We start from the raw sequence: 20,021 nt of genomic DNA, 5'->3' as shown, positions 1-20,021 counted from the left end.
GGAGTTCATCCTCACAGGCCATGTAGGGACGCTGAGAAGTGAGAGGCGAATAGCCAATCTTAGCGCAGGAGGCGGGGTCTGCTTGTATATGCAGACCACAATACTGGTGGGAAAAGAAACGGTGTGCGGAATACGGGTGAGCGCATGGTCCAATATGGGTGGGAAACAGACGAAACGCTGAACGCTGCTCGTTTCTTTTCATTGAAAGAGCTGCGCGCCCCCTCCTACACGACCCCCTCCCTTTTTTCTCTATCTCTCTTTCTTTCTCGCTCTAGCTCTCGCGATCTCTCTCTCTCTCTCTCTCTCTCTCTCTCTCTCTCTCTCTCTTCCTCGCGCATCCCCAGCACTGACTGGCCGCCTGAACACACGTAAGCAGCGGCGTCGCTCCGGCCGCGTGCAGAGCGATTGCAGCGTCCGTACCCGCAGCCTCCTCTGCGCACGAGCATCTCTATCTCTCCGGAATTACCCTAGCATCTGAAGCTGCATCCCGATCATCCAGCACCAGCAGAAACAGACACAGACTCGAATGCCAGATCGCGCTTCGGGAATCAGGCTATAGTCGATTATTCGTGCGCTTTAGTCGATCGCTGGTGCTGCATTAGGCTGTAGCGCACAATTAGGCTGTAGCGCACCGCGGTCGCTCGCTGCTTCGAAGCCCAGCAGCAGAGGAGGAGAAAGAAGAAGCAGCAGAAGCAGCAGCTGAAGAAGACCAGAGAGCAAAATGTTGGATCCTTCGTCCAGCGAGGAGGAGTCGGACGGGATAGTGGAAGAGGAGAGCAAGGAGGCGCTGGCCCCGCAAGTGAGCTCCACGCGCGTCTCGCCAAACCGGAGCAGCGAGAGCTCGGACAGGCTGCAGCCCAGCAGCCGCGGCAGCAGCAGCGCCAGGCCGGCCAGCCCGAGCCCCACCGCCGCCGGGGAGCAGGAGAAGGAGGACACGGAGCGACTGCAGCGCGAGGAAGACGAAAGGAAGAGGAAGTTGCAGCTCTATGTGTTCGTCATGCGGTGCGTCGCGTACCCGTTCAATGCCAAGCAGCCCACCGACATGGCGCGGAGACAGCTGAAGGTAAGACCGTGCGGATGGAGAGAGGGAGGGGGGTGGAGCCTGCACTGCTTCTCTCCTCTCACCTTCAGAGGCTCAGACTCACTTTGGTTTAACCCCCCTACATACCCCAATACATACACCATACACCCCCATAACCAAAAGCATTAGCATCTCTAGCATCATTAGCATCAGCATCAGTAGCAACATCAGCATCAGCATCACTAGCAACATCAGCATCCCTACCAACACCATCAGCATCCCTACCACCACAGATAATAATAACAAGGCCGCGTCGCACATCTCCACCTGGGACGCTGTTCCAGCAGGATTTCTGCTGTTATATAAGAAACGAGAGCAAGCAGGACAGCGCGGACTGATTGATGAGCGTATTTGTTGATGAGTGTGTTCTGTGATTAGCGTGTTCTTTAATGAGCGTGTCTATGTGTCTATGTGTGTGGTTGCGCGCGCGCATGTGTGTGTGTGCGCGACATGCAGTCCTCTGGTCTGGTGGTGGGACAGTAGGCTGTAGTGTAAGTATAGGCTAGAGGGGTGTGAGCTCGCACGGGACCCGTCGTGCTCATTGACCGTATAAGCGCCCAGGCCATGCAGCGCGGCGGCCCGGGACGTCTTCCCCTTCTCCTCCTCCCCTTTCCCACCTCCCGGTTCTCCTGCTGTCTTTCCAAGAGGCTCCTGATGAAAAGAGGACCAAAATAAAGCAGTGTCATTGCCGTAGTAGGGGTCACGTGACCCGCGCGGTGGCGCGCGCGCTTCGTACAGCCCAGCAAAGCCCAGCCACTCTCCGCTCCGCACGCGCGCGCACGCTCGCTCCCTCCATCCTCCGCCCCACTCATTCATCTTCCAAGGTGACTTTAGGGCCAAGATGCAAACGCCGGATCCACCGCACGCGCACCCGCCCGCTACAGCATGCACCTTCACTACACGGGCGTGCTCGCACCCTTGTGCGTAAATTCGAGGGGTTACATATGTTGCTTTTCAGGGTTAGAGCACCGCTCTGATTGGCCCCTGTCTTGCTTGGCAAAGACATGAAACAAACTGTTTTAATTTCATCATCATTAATATTGTTGGCATGATACTCAGGTAGCACGTATTAATCATAGTGGAACTCTTTTTGGTGCTAAAAAAGGCAATGCAACTATATTTACCATAGTGTACCTGTGCTGGAAGCACAAATGAAATTTGTTTATTCATCTTTAACCTATCAATGCAGTGATACACACAAAATGACATTCAGTTAACACACATGCCCAGAGTGGTGGGCAGCCATCACTGTGGTGTCCCTGGGAAGCAGTTCAAAGGACCCACCAATGACAGCTTGTCAAACCCGGGTATCAAACCCTTAATCCTGTCAATGATAATCAAACTGCCTTCATAACACATGTACCCTATAAGGTATTTTTTTAACAGTAAATACGAGAAATGTATCAAGTCAAGTCACCCCTCCCTTGATTTCTTCCAAATATCACTGAAATTATTATGTTATGGACATGTCCATGTAAGTGGATACCATTTATGAATGGGTTAAAAAGGGCAAGTGTTATTTAAAGAATGGTGATACCTTAAATAACCCATTCATGTTCTTTACAATTGTAATGGATATTTAAAGATAATGGTACTATACAACACCAAAAAGAGTTCTACTGTTCTGACAGGTCCAACAGACTATATTTAATTGGTTTGTAGAAATGCAGTGGAAATCCACCTTGCAGTCATTATTGTGCAGTTCCCTTTTTATTACCTTGTTATTTCCAGGCATTTTAACCTATGTAATCTAAAATACACAGTCATTGTCTTTCATTAGTGTTCTGTTTTTATTATCTTTTATATTTGCCAAATAATTTTTTCCTTTACTCTCTCTCACAGTCTCATAGTGTTGAACTATAAAGCTTCACACCATTATCCCCGGTGTAGTCTTGATCTGTCAGCTGGTAGCCCTGTTGTATTTGATCCTTCCCTCCTGGTTTCCACTCCTCCCCCATCCTCCCATAGGAAACTGCAGATTTTGCAAATCCCTTCAGAGTTGAAGGTAGAGGCACTGAATTTGGTTTATGCCTTACAGATATACAGAACAGACCCGAGTTGAAGTTCCTACTGCATCTATTTCGTTCTTTTGTTCATTTGGCTGTTTTCCCTTATTGACTGCAGAAGCCTCTGTGAAACTGCCCCTGTATTCTCAGTGCTAAATCCAGAACAACCAAACTTTGTATTAAGTTTCAGGCTACTGGCCATTATGGTACTCCTGCTCTGCATACAGAAAGCCCATTTTCGTATCATCTTTTGATCTTTTTTTGGTATAAGTAGCTTCAGGCTATTGATCACAGTACGCTGCAGAGTGTCATACTGTTACCACTAATGTATCTGATCCTGATCTCGCATGGACGCACTACAGCACCCATCTAATTCCCCTTAGTTATTGATCCAGGTTGATCACTTACAATTTACAACAAGCTCCTAACAGCTTGAGGTCACTAGCCCTACTACTCCCAGCACCAGATGGATAAAATCAATTATACCATCCTTATTTTAAAAAATATATTTTTAACTGTGGATAAGTGACCAGGCTGCAAATGAGACACAGAGATACTATAATCTATTACGAAGTATTATGATCTTCTGTAATGTTTTTTTTTGTTTCCATACAGAGAGCAAGTAGTAAAATATCTAAAGTTAAAAGATTGCTAACATCTACATTGTGTTTATCAGGGAATTTCAGGATAAATTTAGCAATAATTCATCTGTTGAGTTGTAAACAAAGTAACAAAGCTAAGTCAGAGTGTTTTTGTGTGTTTGTCATTGTAGCCAAATTCACCTACTGATGTTTCTATTCATTGGTTGCGACATCCTGGCCTCTCTGTATAATACACAAATAATGTTCTTACAACAATATAAGAATCTAGTAGAAATTTCTTTTATATACTTTTATTTAGAGCTATGCAATATATTGATATTTTATCTTATTGTGATAAATGTCCTTTCCATATCGACAATAAGCTTACTGAGGATGTCACTGGTACTTAAAGAACAACAACCTAACTGTACATTTCCTTACTGAGAGTGTAAAAAATCCTGTTTAACTGGATAATGTGCAGAAACAAATAAATAAGAAAAAATAAGTACTATGTATGAAATAGATATTTTGCCTGCTTGTTAAAATATGGTAAAAAGTGTGTAACTATATACTGTAAAAATGTTCTTTGTAAAATATGTGTTTTTTAACACATTACTCAGCTCTATCAGCGCATAATAATGAACAACAAGGGTGGTGGCTTTTGAACTGTTGATATTAATATTGGAATTATATTGTATTGTACAACATTAAGGAATACATCATTATATACATTTTTGCTATCCCGTCCAGCCTTACTCCAGTGTACCAATATTTTTGTCCTTATAGTGTATCTAGTAGGGTATTTAGTTTACCCAAGAGTTATATAAGAGTGTTACCACCCTGTTTGATTTTAAGGACATTTGGAATAATTTGGTGGAATTTCACTTCAAACGCTATGACCGTTTTTTTGCTATGTTGGATGGACTCATGTACAAATGGACTCATGGACATGTCTTACACCAAATTCTACTAGTTTTACAGTGTAGTGTGCACATTAGTAGTGTATTAGTGCAACAGTGGTACATACGTTAGTAGCAAGCAGTGTGATAAGGTGTGTGTAGACATGTGAACATTGACCTTTATCTCAGTCAGTAGAAGACATGAAGGCTCTGATCCTCCCACTGGGAGTCAGTTCAGTTTAGTGAGTCAAGGCTGGTGGTATTTGGGTCATTGGTAGGAATTTGAGTGTTGAGTCACAGCTGAAATCTCTAAAGCGCAGAAGAGTCACTGCAGTCAATCACTGCCATGATTCAGAGCTGTGAGTGTGAATCATCATGGTGAAGGACATCCGTCAATTGCAGGAGCACTAAAGGACTGACACATCTGCTATTGTCTTCTATCAGTTTTCTGATACAAACTGGAGCGATGCTCGATGTGACGGGCATAGTCCCTCTAAAGTAAGGCGGTCTGTGTAATGTATTTTTTTTAAAACAAAATCATAACATAAATTATATATTTTGGCATGAATTATCAATGTAACAAACTAAATCCCCCTGTTGAACTCAATTAATTTCTCAGTTTGGAGGATTTTAAATGGAAACCTGCCAGGACCTTGAATCAGGCATAGTTGATTTCACAAAAAAAAAAAGTAATTATCATAGCTGGATTTTTCCATATTAAAAGAGAGAGGAAAAGAGTCAGTGCAGACTAGTCTCACCCAAAGCATCTTGAAATTTAATTTCTTTGATGGCAAAAGTCAAAATGGGACTTTTTAATAAAATGGTCTGCATGAATTGTTTCTTGTTTTGACCAAGACATTTTAACCTTGACTGCAGAAACACGTTTAATGCAGTGAAAGGCATTTTTGAAGGTTTTTTATTAAATATTTTCAACATTTCATGTATTATAGAAATGTCTGAAAGGCCCAAGCCTTGCAGAACCAGCCTTGAAAATCGCTATCAGAGTTTCTGAATTGCCTCTAGCTTTATTATATTTATTTTCATGTTAGATTTTTCTCAAAGGAATGAATTAATTAATAACAATAATTATTGTAATCTTCATGATATTGTACATCACTCTACTCCAACTTACAGTACATTAGCATGAATGAATACTCTTACATGGTGCGACTGCTCTTTCCACGCCTCTGCTTCTGAGGTTTTGTGCTGAGTAATTTTGCTGTAGTCTGCAGAAGAAGCCTTTTCTGTAATTGTCTATTATTGCATTTTGGGTGCTGTCCCATTGTCTGTTGACTTGATTCACTTTCAGTGCTTAAACGATAATTTTCTGATTACTCATGTTATTCATTAAATCAAATGCTTCGTCTAAAACACTGTCTACCCTTCTGTCCAATTCACTTAATTAAATTAAGCCTTTGCTTGCTCTTAAAAGGAGGTAGTGCCCCAAAAGTCATCAAGCATATGGCTGTAAATTCAGGAAGCACAGGGGAGTGATGTGTTTTCCTTGATGGGATGATTACAGAGCTTAGAGCTTGACTCGTGTTATAGTACTAAAGCTTGTGTGGGTGTGGATGTTACTCCATGTGCGTTTCTTTCTTCTTTTTTTTTTATACATGCCGACAGGCCTAGTTAGCTCTTTGTATGAACTGTGCTGCTGTGCCTTGAAGTAGCAGTCACTGACCTTATGAAAGAGAACACAAAAGAGCTATTACACTCTGTCACTAGCTATCGAGCCCTTCCTTTAGCTGGTGTAATGGCCTCGCCCAAACACTCCATGCACAAATGCACACACATGCGCTTCTTCTGTCTGTGTGAATCTCTAGCACTGCATCACTTGTGGTGCATTCAACATGCTGCCTCACTGCATATGAGATCCTGCATGCAGTCTATAGCTTAAGAATGTGTGGTCTATTTCTATTTTTTTTTTTAGCATTTGGAAAATGCTAGCTACCACTTACATGGATTTTGTCAGTTGTAAGGGAATCCAATCTCATGTTAAATAACTGGAAATTAAAGTTAAGATCATGTCCTTTGCCAATGAAGTTTTTTAATTTTGCAAAGACAAGGTTTTGTTACAAACATATATATGGTTAAATTTTACTAAAATATTGTTGTTTGAGTAAAATGCCTAAGAAGCCTGTTGTTATAATACTTCATAATCATAGTCTTTCATAACCCTTATTAATCTCCAGTTTTAATTCATGCATGTATCTAAACACAGTAGGAGCAGCTACCTAAATTGTGATTTTTGTATATATTTATCAATTTTTAAGCAGGTTTATTTATTTTATACTAATATTAAAATGTATTTTTAAAATGTGTTCAGAATGGCTATACTTAAATCAACAGTCTGTAAGTTTTGGAGATTTTGGGGATTTAGAGACTTCTTTGGTGAGAATATGTAATTGCACTGAGCATGTGGAACAGTACTTGTAATGCAGGTTATTGTAAATAAATTACTGTGTGAGATTCTGTGGTTTTGGGTACACTGTATATTGTTTTGTTCATTTTGTTCATTTATGAAATACGGTAGTATGTACAGTACAGTAAATGTAGAGTACAGTTGTATGCATCAAACTTACCAAAACACTCTGTTTTAGAATGAATATACAGTAATGAAACGTTGCAGTAATGGTCACGCCAGGACACTGATACCATTAAAGTTAATTAGAATATTTTGTTAAAGAAAAAAAAGTCTTAGGGACTGCTGCTTCAAGCTGAGCATTTGAAAGTAGCCTGACCTCGCTAATGTTCTAAAGCATGTAGCTGAAATGTGATCAAATCCTCACAGCAGTGATTCAATATGTAGTGTAAAGCCTTTCCAAAGGAGCAGAGCAGAAGCTGTAACAGCAGCAAATGTCCTTAAGGACAAACGTCTTATTAATGTCTGTAATTTCAGAAAAAGAACCCTGGAGGAGCAGATATCTATATAAACTTTTGGACACATTGGACTTGTGGATCACTCTACCAGCCCACAAAAGAAATACACAGCTGGCAACATGACCTCAGCCACACATCAGCACGGATATTTCATCTCTAATTACCAGTCCAGCATGGTTTGAAGCAAGAATGTGATGACTTAGACTTGCATGAAGGCAGTTTGCATGAAACTAATGGGGGCCATAATGGGCTATTATTATGTTAGCCTCAGAGCTTTAGAGCGAAATTGGCCGAACCGTCACATTTAGGTTGTCCTAACGGTTCTAATAAGTGCTCAGAGAGATCTCTCGCTTTCATCCTTTCATCTCAGGATGATCTAGGTGCTGCAGTGGAGTTGTGAAGCCAGGCCCAGGGCAGTGTACGTTCTCAGGGAATGAGAAATGAGTTACTCGATCAGACGCCTTGCTTTTGACTGTTTGTTACAATGGGTGGTGATGAGAGCGACTCCATTACCCCGCGCTGCAGTCAGAGCGCAACAGAGTGAGGCTGCAGGCCACATGATTATCTCCTTCTTCAGAGCGGGATGCAAATCAGGGCGGTATTGTGCGATGGGTGAAGTTACCGTGGCTGTAATCGAGTAGCCAGTCTGGCAAATCCACTTTCATTCTCCCCTGATTTTCACTTGAGATCTTTTTTATGGATCTGCATGCGTGTTCCACCGTGTGTTGTGTGAGTGTGTGCGTTTGTGCGAGACGGTGAAAGAGGCAGTATGTGCAGCCTCAGCCCCTTGCCACAGTCGTGCACTCTGATGGATCAATACGTCAGTCACAGACCATGCGATAAACATGAAACGTGAGACATTAAGGTAATCAGAGAGACAAAGAGAGAAAAAAAAACAGCCTAAAAGCGTCTGAGACATGTACATATGAGTCATAGCCAAAAGCAAATGAATAGAAAGATTAACAGAAAAGCATTTCTTTGATCTGAGTCCATTTGAAAAGCATTAATACCACCAGCTCATAATATAAAACCCAGATGTGATGAGAATGGAATTTCAGAATATTTTGAAACTCTGGTTTGGGTCCGGGCGCTCAGCAGTGAAAAGGGCAAAGATAAAGACATTTCGAGTTTAGCTGTATGAACAGGCCGAAGACAAGCTGCGCTCATGATGAACTAGTTTCATTTTAGCAGGTGAACACGCTGAGCGGAGTCTGAGATTCGAACAGATCTGACAGCACAGTATCCACATGGTGTGTACTGACAGTAGGGATTCCATACAGAACAGCCTTGAATTCATGGCATTGAAACGTTGCATAAACTCACAGGAGCATTACTATGCTTTCTAATAGACAATGGAATCATTTATTTGGATTGTACAGATGTGTATTTGGCAAGAACATGGGGTTCTATATTGATATATTGTAAAACTGTAAGCAAGGAGATATATTGCAATTTTAAAAAAGATAATTTTAGAAAAAAAAAAACTGACCACCACCCATAGAAAAGAAGTATACAAATTAATGCAATTTCCTCTTCATCTTATTATTTCTCCTAGACACAGTTAAATCCTGTTTAAGACCGATGTGAGATTTAAGCAATTTTCTACTGCTTCTGAAATTCAGCTCCTGAGAAATAACCCTCTGATTTTTTTTACTTATTACTCAAAATAATGTCTCACAAAAGGCTTAATCTTTTTTCCGTTCAAACTGATCCCACCTCAGCATGTCGTATCATTTCTTATATAACTCTCTTATACATCTCAGAAATACTGTATTTCTGCAGTCTATCTATACAGACTGAGATATCTTGTTTTTTTTATTCTAATTTAAACTCCCCCACAATTAAAAGTTGATGTTGATCTAAAAACAATCTCTGTTTTTCTCCTTAAGGTTTAGGAGAACACTTTTAGAAATTAGTGGGTCAATATTGAGATCTGTTTTTTTTTTTGTTGTCCTCAGACAAAGATAAGAGAAGACATTTTCCTAAAGATCTGTCAAATCCAGTGTTAAACATCAACTAGTCATGTATAAAGCCTCCTAGCACTGAGCTATGGAGCAGTGTAATATTGTTCCCTCTATTAAGGGGGCTCCTCCCAATGCCTAATAATCTAATAATCAAAATGAGCTGGAGTGGCATTTCTGATTCAGGACTAATCATCTAACATCACTCAATATCAATCTAACACAAAAAAGCAATCAAATCCTCACTGCAATGTTTTATTAACATACAGTGTAATTCCTTTCCAGAGGAGTAAAAGCTGCTACTGCAGTAACAGGGAGGGGGCAATCTCCCTCTCCCCTCGATTTCAGAAAGACGGTTGGATGATCAGGTGTCTTTTGGACACATACTGTAGCACAGGGTCTATAAAGATCCCTCACAGGATGAGCTTTCAGATACAGCTGATAAATCTGTAGCTCAATAAAGACACCCACAGCTTGCACTGTGGCCTAAAACAAGAAGATGGTTACGCCAGAGGAAATTAAATCAGACTCACATAGAGAAGATAAAGAGGAATGAGAGAGAGAGAGAGAGAGAGAGAGCAGGAGAGAGAGAGCAAGAGAGAGAGAGAAGGAGAAGTCACAGAAAGATAGATAACCGCAGTAAAGCCTGGTGAATGGAAGGTGAGCAGGTTAAGAGAGGATTACTGCTGATATAATAAAGAGGTAAAGCCTAAGGTAGAACCTGATGTGCTGAGAGACTTCCCACAGATGAACAGCTTTTTAAACCAAAAAAACCCTGAACTTAATCAGGAAACACATGCAGTGAGAAGGGGTGTGGAAAGTGGGAGGTGGACCTTTGATAGTGTGATAGATAGCATTTCAATTTGTGCATTTATCAAAAAAAATTTGACACAATGTAATGAATAACTCCCAGGTACCCATTATTTCAAAAAAGTGAAAAACATCAAAAATGGATATCAAGATGAGGCTTTTTTAGAGACATTATAAACACCATTTGAAAAATAAAATCATTATGAATTTATCAAGAATGATTACGTTTAGTAACTTTTAGAGAAACACTGAAATTAGTTTTTGGCTAAAATCGAACCATAGAAAACATGAAAAAAATGCTGAACATGTTTTTTTTTTTTTTTTTTTCAGATTTTCATTCTTTATTTACCAATAAATAAATTAAATATCCTAAAATGTATCTTGTTTTACTCTTCAAAGAAAACACAATCACAACACTACAATATAACTACAATTTTATTTTCCTTTTTTTATGCAATTAACATTTTCAACATTCAGGCAGACGCACCAACAAAGCATTTACCTCAGCAGTGCTACAATAATCATGAATTGTCTTTAGCAGTGTAATTTCGATCACAAATGTACCTAAGTAGGTCTATTCTTCTCATAAATGTACATCAACTGTGTGAGTCAATCGGCTAGCAGAACTTTTGTAGCCCTGTACAGCTTATATCTTTCATTTACGTCTATGAAAGGATTGTAAAAGTATAACTTTTTTGTGTTATTTCTCTAATTTGGCTGAATACCAGAAATGCTTTTTTTTTTTTTGCCTTTTTTGGTTGAATAGTTTTGTTGCATTTATAGTTACTTCACATTGAATGAATGACAGAATATCAAAGATAATTTCATGGTTCTCACTGTTCCATTCATTTTGCAGTTCTTATGGGAGCCATCTACTCCTATAATGAGTAGGAACATTCTTAATTGTCATAACTGTCAGTAAGTATTGTAGGCTTTATCAAGGAAAAAAATGTACCGGTATGTATGCAATCCGCCTGCCTGCACAGTTGGGTTCATACAGATACCCTACTTAAGCCCCCATAACTCTACTAATGAGAGGCCTTTTATTCTGAGAACAGGATGTCCCACTGCATCGCTAATTATAGGCAAACATACAGTATGTCTAATTTATGTTGCTAGTCAGAACTAATAGGTCTCTCGCTCTTCCACTCTTTGAAGCCAGACGGCTCAATTAGGATCAAGTGCAAGAATAATGATTATATCCCGTAGATACATTACGTATCAAACCTACAAATCAGAAAAGTTCACAAGAAAGTAAGCTTTTGGGTCTAAATCTGTGGGTGTGCAGTGATGATGGTGAGCTGGTTCTACTATGGTGAATGCAGAAATGCTGACTAATACTGACCTGATCATTGATTTATATCTCGAGGAATGGAGCTATTTGTGTGGGATATAGATGGTAAATTCACAGGCTTGTATAAAGAGAAAAGAGAAGGCATCCATCCATTAAAGAACAAAGAGGATGGAGTGTGCCCTCTTAAGACTAAGAGCAACAGCAGACCAGCTGTTCTTAGAATCAATAAATGCACACACTCCTCTCAGTAGTGGATTGGCCTTTTCTAAAGACCAAAACTTAGCCCCCCTCTCTCTCTCTCTATAGAAAAATACAAGCACATTAAACTGTTTTTTAAGCTTGGTGGACCTATAAAGACAGAGTTTATTTATTTTTAATAAAGCCAAAGATCTATAAGCAAAGTATTTCATTAATTCAAACCTAATCAAATTCCGCTCACATGGTTTTTCCTACCATTGCTTTGCTGACGACACTCAGCTATACCTGTCGTTCTCACCCGATGATCACTCAATCTCTGCACGAATATCACAGTGTCTCTCAGACATATCCGCATGGATGAAGGAACATCACCTCCAACTAAACCTCTCAAAGACTGAACTTCTGGTCATACCAGCAAAACCTTCTATTCAACACAACTTTGCCATAACCATCGACTCTCTCTCTCTCTCACCGACAAAGGTTGCTAGGAACCTGGGTGTTATGGTTGATGACCAGCTTCTCTTCACGCACCATGTGGCCTCAGTTGCTCGATCCTGCCGCTTTGCGCTTTACAACATCGGAAAAATTTGACCGTTTCTGACGCAACAGGCCACCCAACTCCTGGTACAAGCTGTGGTAATCTCACGCCTCGACTACTGCAATGCCGTACTAACTGGCCTCCCGGCCTGTGTAGTAAAACCACTACAGATGATTCAGAATGCAGCAGCACGTTTGGTCTTCAACCAGCCAAAACGGGCACATGTCACTCCGCTGCTCATTGAGCTCCACTGGCTACCAGTTGCTGCTCGCATCAAATTCAAAGCTCTTACAATCGCCTACAAGGTGATGACAGAACAGGCTCGTTCCTACCTGCACTCGCTCCTGAAGGCTTACGCTACCTCCCGGCCGCTGCGCTCCTCCAATGAACGTCGCCTCGCTTTGCCAAACACTCAAACACACAAAGCAATCCAGACTGTTCTCATACAGAGTTCCACAATGGTGGAACAAACTACCTTCCACTACCAGATCAGGAGAATCTCTCACTATCTTTGAGAAACTCCTGAAGACAGAGCTCTTCAAAGAGCACTTACTCTCCTAACACCTCTAACTAACTAACTAATTCTAACCTCATCTCCTTCTTCCTCTTCTCTACTCCTCTATCCCATTATTTCCCTCTGACCTCCTTAAGGCCCTATCTATAGATGTTTTATTTTTAATTTCTATTATTTTTGTACTTAACCTCTTCTATTATTTGCACTTCAATATTGTAAGTCGCTTTGGACAAAAGCGTCTGCCAAATGAAATGTAATGTAATGTAATGTAATTTTCATTGAGCTACACCAATGGTCTCATAGTCAGGTTTGTATTAACACAAAACCAGAGTGGAAGATGCCTGATAGATCAAGACTTTTCTATAACATTTCTATAATGTTAAGCACATCCAGGGACTCATTTAAATCTATCTGACATATCTGTAAAACTGCAGACTCAAATTTATCTCTAATAACATCTGTTGATAAGAAAGATGAGAAAAAAAAGGTTAGTTTTTTTGGTTAGTTAAACGATTACACAGAACAATTTACAGTTAACGTTCTTAGACGTATGTTCAATCTGTCATGTTTTCTAGATGTTATTAGAACATTCTTTATTTATTTAGCATTTAGAACCATTCTGGTAACATCTCTAAAATTGTCACTTGTGTCAGTGTTTTAATTTTTAGGTTTGGGAATTTTACTTTTTAACATTTCCATAATGTTAGTGTTCATCTAGCTGGTTACATTTTGTGACAAACATTCTAATAACATTGTGATGCGACCCATTATTATGTTACATGCCTTTTATAATAATTCTGGAGCATTATTTATGTAATGTCACAGGCTAACCTTCCTGGAACTTTCTTAAAAGGTTGCTAAACATTCATATAATGTTTTCTCTTAGATGGGTTGTTGCCCTCCTCTGTATTTAGGTGCCTAATGTGGACTTATCCCAACGTTAGCTTAGCTAGCTAAATAGATTGTTTTAGAAACTGAATGGCTGATGGGCTCATGGCTGGGTAAGCTAACATAGGCAACACCAAAAATACACAGTTACTACACAGTTAGCGTTAGCTACACAGTTCTGAGAAAGACCAATACATCTTTCTTTTATTCAGAATGACTTAATCAGCATGTTACCAGGTAGCACTTTTTCACATGTTTTTTTGTCAGTTAAATACAACATGCTTAAAAACTCAGACTGGACAATGTTTGGTAGCTTGGTTGTGGAAACCAAAGTGACAGGCTTAAATTCCTGTACTGTTGTTAAGCAATGTATTAGACTAGGTGGTCTTTCTTTGTTATGACTGTTGAATACTTTAGTAGTTAGCTTTCTGCCCTTTTCTGTATCCCATCAACCTTTAAGCAACACCGTCCCGTGTTCATCCCCACTGGCAGACGGGTCTGCATGACCTTCTCCATGACTCAAGGTTGAATAGCAAAAAGCACTCTGCTCAAGGTCTGTCTCTGACTGGCAGGGGAAGAGAGACGTCAGACATCAGACGTCGCTCACACACATTTGAACCATAATGTTCCTTGTGTGTTGCGTGAGTGTGTGTAGAAACGAGAGAGAGTGTCTGTTCTTCCTGCGTTTCTGCTGTCTCTTCACTCATAATAAGTATGCCTCTACGGGGAGCCATTTTACGGAGTCTGCCATGTCACATGCCTCAAATCCTTATTTTTAGCCGGATTAGAAGAGTTTCAGGCAAGTGCGCTCACCCCCGCACACACATTAGCACTCTCTTGCAGATACACACACATTAGCTCTTATCTCATGCATTGGGAGGAAAGACATGGTTCAAAGGGTTGAGATTATTCACTTCTGTCAATCAGCAGCTTGGTGATCGTGTGGGTCTGGTTTGTTGTCACGTGTCACATATACAGAAGGGCTGGTGTCATTGGGTGGGTTGCAATTTTGCATGTTGCCATATCACCTTTGGCCTTCATTGCAGGCACTTTGATGGCCCAATGTTACGTTAAGAAAATTTTACCATCAGTGGCCCTATTCTTTCTGGATGCACAGTCTGGTGTGCTGGTCCAACAGGACAATGCTCATCCACATACTGCTGCCATCTCAAGAGCTTTTCTTAATGACAGATACTATGCCATAGCCAGGTGCATCACTCTATTTGTCCCTGATTAAATGTGTCGCTAAAGAATGTGTGGGATGCTATTGCATGGGCTATCAACACTCCACCAAATCCCACCACAAAATCTGCAGGAAATATATGAGAATATTCAGTCTGGATTATGGGATGGATTATCACAGGACACCATTAGGAACCTCTTTGACTCCATGCCAAAACATTGACTCCATGCCAATATACAGCTCTGGGATAAAATCAAGAGACCACTTAAAAATTATGAGTTTCTTTGATTTTACCAAATTATGGAATATAATCTGGAATATAATCAACAGGAAGATGGCTGATCACAAGCCATCAAATCAAGCTGAACTGCTTGAATTCTTGCAGCAGGAAAGGCATACAGTTATCCAAAAGCAGCGTGTAAGACTGGTGGAGGAGAACATGCCATGATGCATGAAAACTGTGATTAAAAACCAGAGTTATTCCACCAAATATTGATTTCTGAACTCTTAAAACTTTATGAATAGGAACTTTTTTTTTTTTTTGCATTATTTGAAGTCTGAAAGCTCTGCATCTTTTTTGTTATTTCAGCCATTTCTTATTTTCTGCAAACAAAGGCTCTAAATGACAATGTTTTTATTTGGTTTGTAATTTGGGAGAATGTTGTCCGTAGTTTATAGAATAAAACAACAATGTTAATTTTACCCAAACATATACCTATAAATAGCAAAATCAGAGAAACTGATTCAGAAACTGAAGTGGTTTTTATTTTTTTTCTAGCGCTATATAAATATATATGTAAATGCATTCTGTTTAGTAATTGTGATCCACCCATTACCCTTAGGATAAGATGGAGTGGCATACCAGAAGCAATCACTTAACAATGTCTAATTGACACTCTTGATTTTAGAAAAAAAAATAATTTGGACATAAAACAAATGCCTGTTTCACATTCGTATGGGATTTCTCAAACCTCCCATTTCCCATCTCTCTCTCTCTCTCTTTCTCTCTCTCTCTCTCTCTCTCTCTCTCTCTCTCTCTCACTGCCTCTCCCTGAAAGGAGTATAGATGTAGAATCTGTCTTTTGGATGTTAGGTGCTGTTGATGGATCAGTGCGTAGTCAGCTCTACAGCTACAGAATGCCAATAGTGTCCTTTTTCTCTAACAGAAATTCTACTGCTTGCTCTTTCATTCCAATCCTTCAGCACGGGCCTCCTGCCCAACGAATACTGAAACAGCTTTTAAATGTGTGTAACATTTACAAATAAACAATTCAATGCCTGGCAACACTCATGCATACATGCACACACACATATATAATATGTATTGTATATTGTCATATGTGTTCCCATGTAATCTGTAGGTCAGTCCCATTAGGCGTTTGAGACCGGCTTTAGATGATGAATAAGGCATTGCAGTGTGTGTGTGTATGTGTGTGTGCGTGTGTGTGCTTGTGTGATGCAGTCTTACATAAAGCAAACACAAGCTTTTGTTTCTGGGGCAGAGTATAGTACTGTTTTTTGAGGATTGGTGTGATATATATATATATATAGCACAGTGACATGCTGTTGTTGTGTATCAAGACTTGGACTGGTTCCACATGTGAACAATAAGTGCTCTCTTATTTAAATACATTTCGCCCTAGGTAGGTATTTTTGTCCAGTGACCAATTCCAGTTCATACCTCTCATGAATAGAAGGAAGGAAAATCTGCATGCAGCTGATCACAGGCCTTGGAGCTTTCCTCCTCTGTCTGCTTCTGGAAATAGACTGTGGAAGTTAAATGCTTATATTTCGAACCATCGAGCTGAGGTCAGAGAAAATGATGCAATCAGGCAGGCACAAGTGCTTTGAAAATAGTATGTTCTCAGTGATGACGGTGGCCAGAGGGTGTACAGAGGTCAGATCACTCGCAGTGCATTTGGCAAGACAGAGCCCTCATTTTCTCTGTGGTACCGTTCATGATTAAAATGGTTGATTTAAACGTAATGGGAATACTGCTTAATGGAATGTAATAACTATGGCCTCTCATGATTAGGTAATTGCAGGAGCCAAAGTCATGATTACATTTCATATACAATTAACTGTACAGCCCTAATATCTGTTGAACATTTTGATGCAGAATGTGGTTATATGTGGTTACGATTAATTCTCCGAGTTTCAGTAAATGTTAAGTAAATGTAAAGCAGGGGTGTCCAGTCTTACCTGCAAGTGGTGCTTATAGCTGCTGGTTTTCATTTTAAACAACTAGCAGTGCACCTAATTCCATCTGATCACATGCATATCTGCTTGACTAGGCTCAAATCCCATTGTGGACAGCCCTGGTGTAAAGAGATTTTATTCCAAGAGATTTTGATCCAATTCAGTTGCTCCCTTTTCACAGAATGTAAAAGGCAGCTAATGTTTATGATGGAAAACATATTGATTTCCTGCACTGGTCTTTCTCTTTGGGTAGGTAAGATGGCCCTTCCTCTCCCCCCATCACTTGTTGCAACATGCATCTTGGTAAAAGCACATTGTCACTGCCACCAATCTTGTTTAATTTGGATGGAAGCCATTGTAAAATAAAAAAAAAATAGTATTGGTCCATTCTTCATTAATGTTTTCACACAATATAAAGAACAAATACAAGGCTTCACCTTATCAGTGTTGGTAGTGACGTATATTTTCAGCATATATATTTTCTTTATATTCTTTTATTTCTCTTTATACTCTTTCACTAATGCATGTACTGTAGGCTCCGCCTATGGCTATGTATGGCGATGTAGGTTTAAGTGTTTCCAGATGTGTACCACAGACCTTTAAAAGGGGTCCCCAAAGGAGTGGACGGGGGAGAGAGCAGGAACATCAGATCGGGCAACATCTCTCTCCAAGGCTGGCCTAGGAAGCCTTGAAGATATTGTCTTAGTCTTTGTAATAAATAATTGTATTACACTTAAGGCAATGTCTGCGGTGTCTTCTTCCTCATCTTCAAGCATCTTCACAGCAAAGAGACAGCGGTAAACGACAGTAGCAATGTATGAAAGGAGGTGTCCTCGCAAGTTTTTGGGAACTGGATATAACTAAATTAGGGATGTCATTGTGCATGTGCTTTTTTTCCTAAAAAATATTTTTTCCTAAATAAATGAGTATAACATATTTATATAAGTACACTCATTGACTGAAGTAATCATAAAACCATGTACATGCAGTTATTATTAAGGTTGCATCCATTTTTTCAACACTGGAATTCAACCCACATTGCACATTCTTCACCCTCTAAAAGATTTATTTTTACAGATTTACAGCTCCATTTATAAACGCCACTAAATAATATATGAAAGTGTTCTATATGTAATACCTGTTTCTCATAACCTGAGTGACCGAATAAAGCAGCAGCACCACAGCTTGTACTATAAATGTGTTTTGAGTCAATAAGTCAACAACCTTCTTTTCTAAGGGCAGAAAAAAAAACAATGAAATTATGGTCCATGTTAATCTACCATACACCGATGGTGAAAAACTCTGAAGTGTCTCTTTAACTGCAGTGCTTCGAGGTGCAATGAGGTGAACTTCACAGGCTGAATGATGCATTTAGATGAGATCCAAAAATGGAAACCTTGGCACTTGGTGTGTCTCAGGAGAAAGCTCCGCTGAGCCTCTCTATTTGGAGGGTTCGCACGGTTTCCCATCTCAACCCTGAGCCATATGCGAAAGCCGCACAGTGTAAGAGTCTGCAAAGTTCACCCTTCGGCTCAGAGTGTACTGAAACTCCAGCTAACCAGGCGCAATCAGACCCAGTTGCTCTGCGGCCTACTCCCAGCTCCATCATCCTGAGGGCGGAGAAAGGAAGAACGGAGGGCTAAAGGGAGGGAGAGGAGAGGGAGGCTGATGTAGAAGTGGAACACTGTGTTCCTCCACTGGCAAGAGTTCTCTGAGAGTTCAAGAGCAGCCGGTGGATGGGTTAGGGCGTTGGGCAGCTAAGTTGCTTCGGTGTGGTTATGAATTAGATGGGGACGATGCTCTACTGAATGGACCGTGGACTCACAAAGGGCTCCTCTGTTTGCTCGAGGGCACTGTGCGTGTGGAGCTGTGTGTGTATGTGTGTGTGCATGTTTGGTTAGTGAGCATGTGTTTGTGTGACAGCAAAAGCCTTGAGTAAATATTACGAGAAAACCCGCAGAACTTGCACTGCTGCAGGATTTTTCTCCTTGCATTATTTATACCCGGATTGTACTTTGCTTTGTGTGGTGTGTGTATATGTTTGTGTGTGTGTGTGTGTGTGTGTGTGTGTGTGTGTGTGTTTTTCTACTATCTTCAGGCATTGTTTGGCTTTGTCCGCTGTGACTTTTGGCTCCCGTGTCAAATGATGTCCACAGATAGTGAAGCGATCAGATGGAATTACAGCAACCTGTGTACATAGACGTACACATACACGCGTCCACCTCCACCATCATAAACAAACACCTACTTATGTCACATCACATTTCTGCTCATGGGCACACACTGTAAATGGACACACCTACGTACCTCTGTTCAGACCTTGTCTCTGAACCTGGCAACTGCTGTCCATTCTGAAGTCCTCCTGGAAGATTACGCGGTACATAATATGTCTCTCTAAATTTACCGACAATTGTCTGGCAGCTCTTGGGAGTCAGAGCTGAGTAGGCAGCAGATCAGATAAGGCTAGCGGCTATCACTGCGTGTTATGTTCAGTTTATATGAGTAAAAAGAGACCAGGGATCTGAGTCAGCACCATGCAGTCTGACACCTAGGAACCCACAGCCCAAAGAATGGAGATGATAAGGTAAGGTGGTGCATAAAAGAGTTCATGGGTCATCTTTTTCTGGAGACCACAGAGCTTTAATGGAGGAATGGTGTGTCTTTCACATGTAGCCCCTCCTTGAAGAGGCAGTTGCACTTCAGCTGCCTGCTTCTAAATTTGGCAAGCACATCCATTTTGTTTGGATGGCTACCACAGTGTTAGCAACTCAGCAATCGGGCTCATCCTGCAATGCTACCATGCTTTTAGCATGCCAGCAACCAGGGTTAACCCACATACTGTAGCTAATTTGGTATTAGCAATTAGCATTCTGTCTACAGGCCTCTTCACACCCACAGCCTAATGAATGGAGATGTAAGGTGGCGCATAAAAGGGTCAGGGGTCATCTTTTTCTGGAGACCACAGAGATTTAATAGATGAATGGTGCGT

The 20,021-nt window shown here is 40.7% G+C and overlaps 1 protein-coding gene across 8 annotated transcripts in view; it reads left to right on the top strand.

Annotated features, from left to right (window-relative positions):
* The first annotated feature begins 320 nt into the window (after window positions 1-320).
* The window catches only part of cadpsb (Ca2+-dependent activator protein for secretion b), a 102,482-nt gene continuing 82,781 nt past the window's right edge, over window positions 321-20,021 (top strand). For 5 of the 8 annotated variants that reach the window (XM_007254367.4, XM_049479757.1, XM_049479756.1 and 2 more), the window contains exon 1: window positions 322-1,063. In XM_007254367.4, coding sequence (XP_007254429.2) covers window positions 722-1,063 — 342 coding nt within the window. In that variant the 5' untranslated portion in view covers window positions 322-721. Of the gene's footprint in view, window positions 1,064-20,021 lie in introns of all 8 variants that reach the window. The other 3 variants (XM_007254365.4, XM_049479758.1, XM_049479761.1) reach the window with 1 other exon arrangement.

This window comes from Astyanax mexicanus, chromosome 5 (genome assembly GCF_023375975.1).
Source record: "Astyanax mexicanus isolate ESR-SI-001 chromosome 5, AstMex3_surface, whole genome shotgun sequence".
In the NCBI taxonomy this organism is placed as follows: domain Eukaryota; kingdom Metazoa; phylum Chordata; class Actinopteri; order Characiformes; family Acestrorhamphidae; genus Astyanax; species Astyanax mexicanus.
The sequence above is the reverse complement of the archived record's forward strand: the minus strand, read 5'-3'. Positions and strand labels throughout refer to the sequence as shown.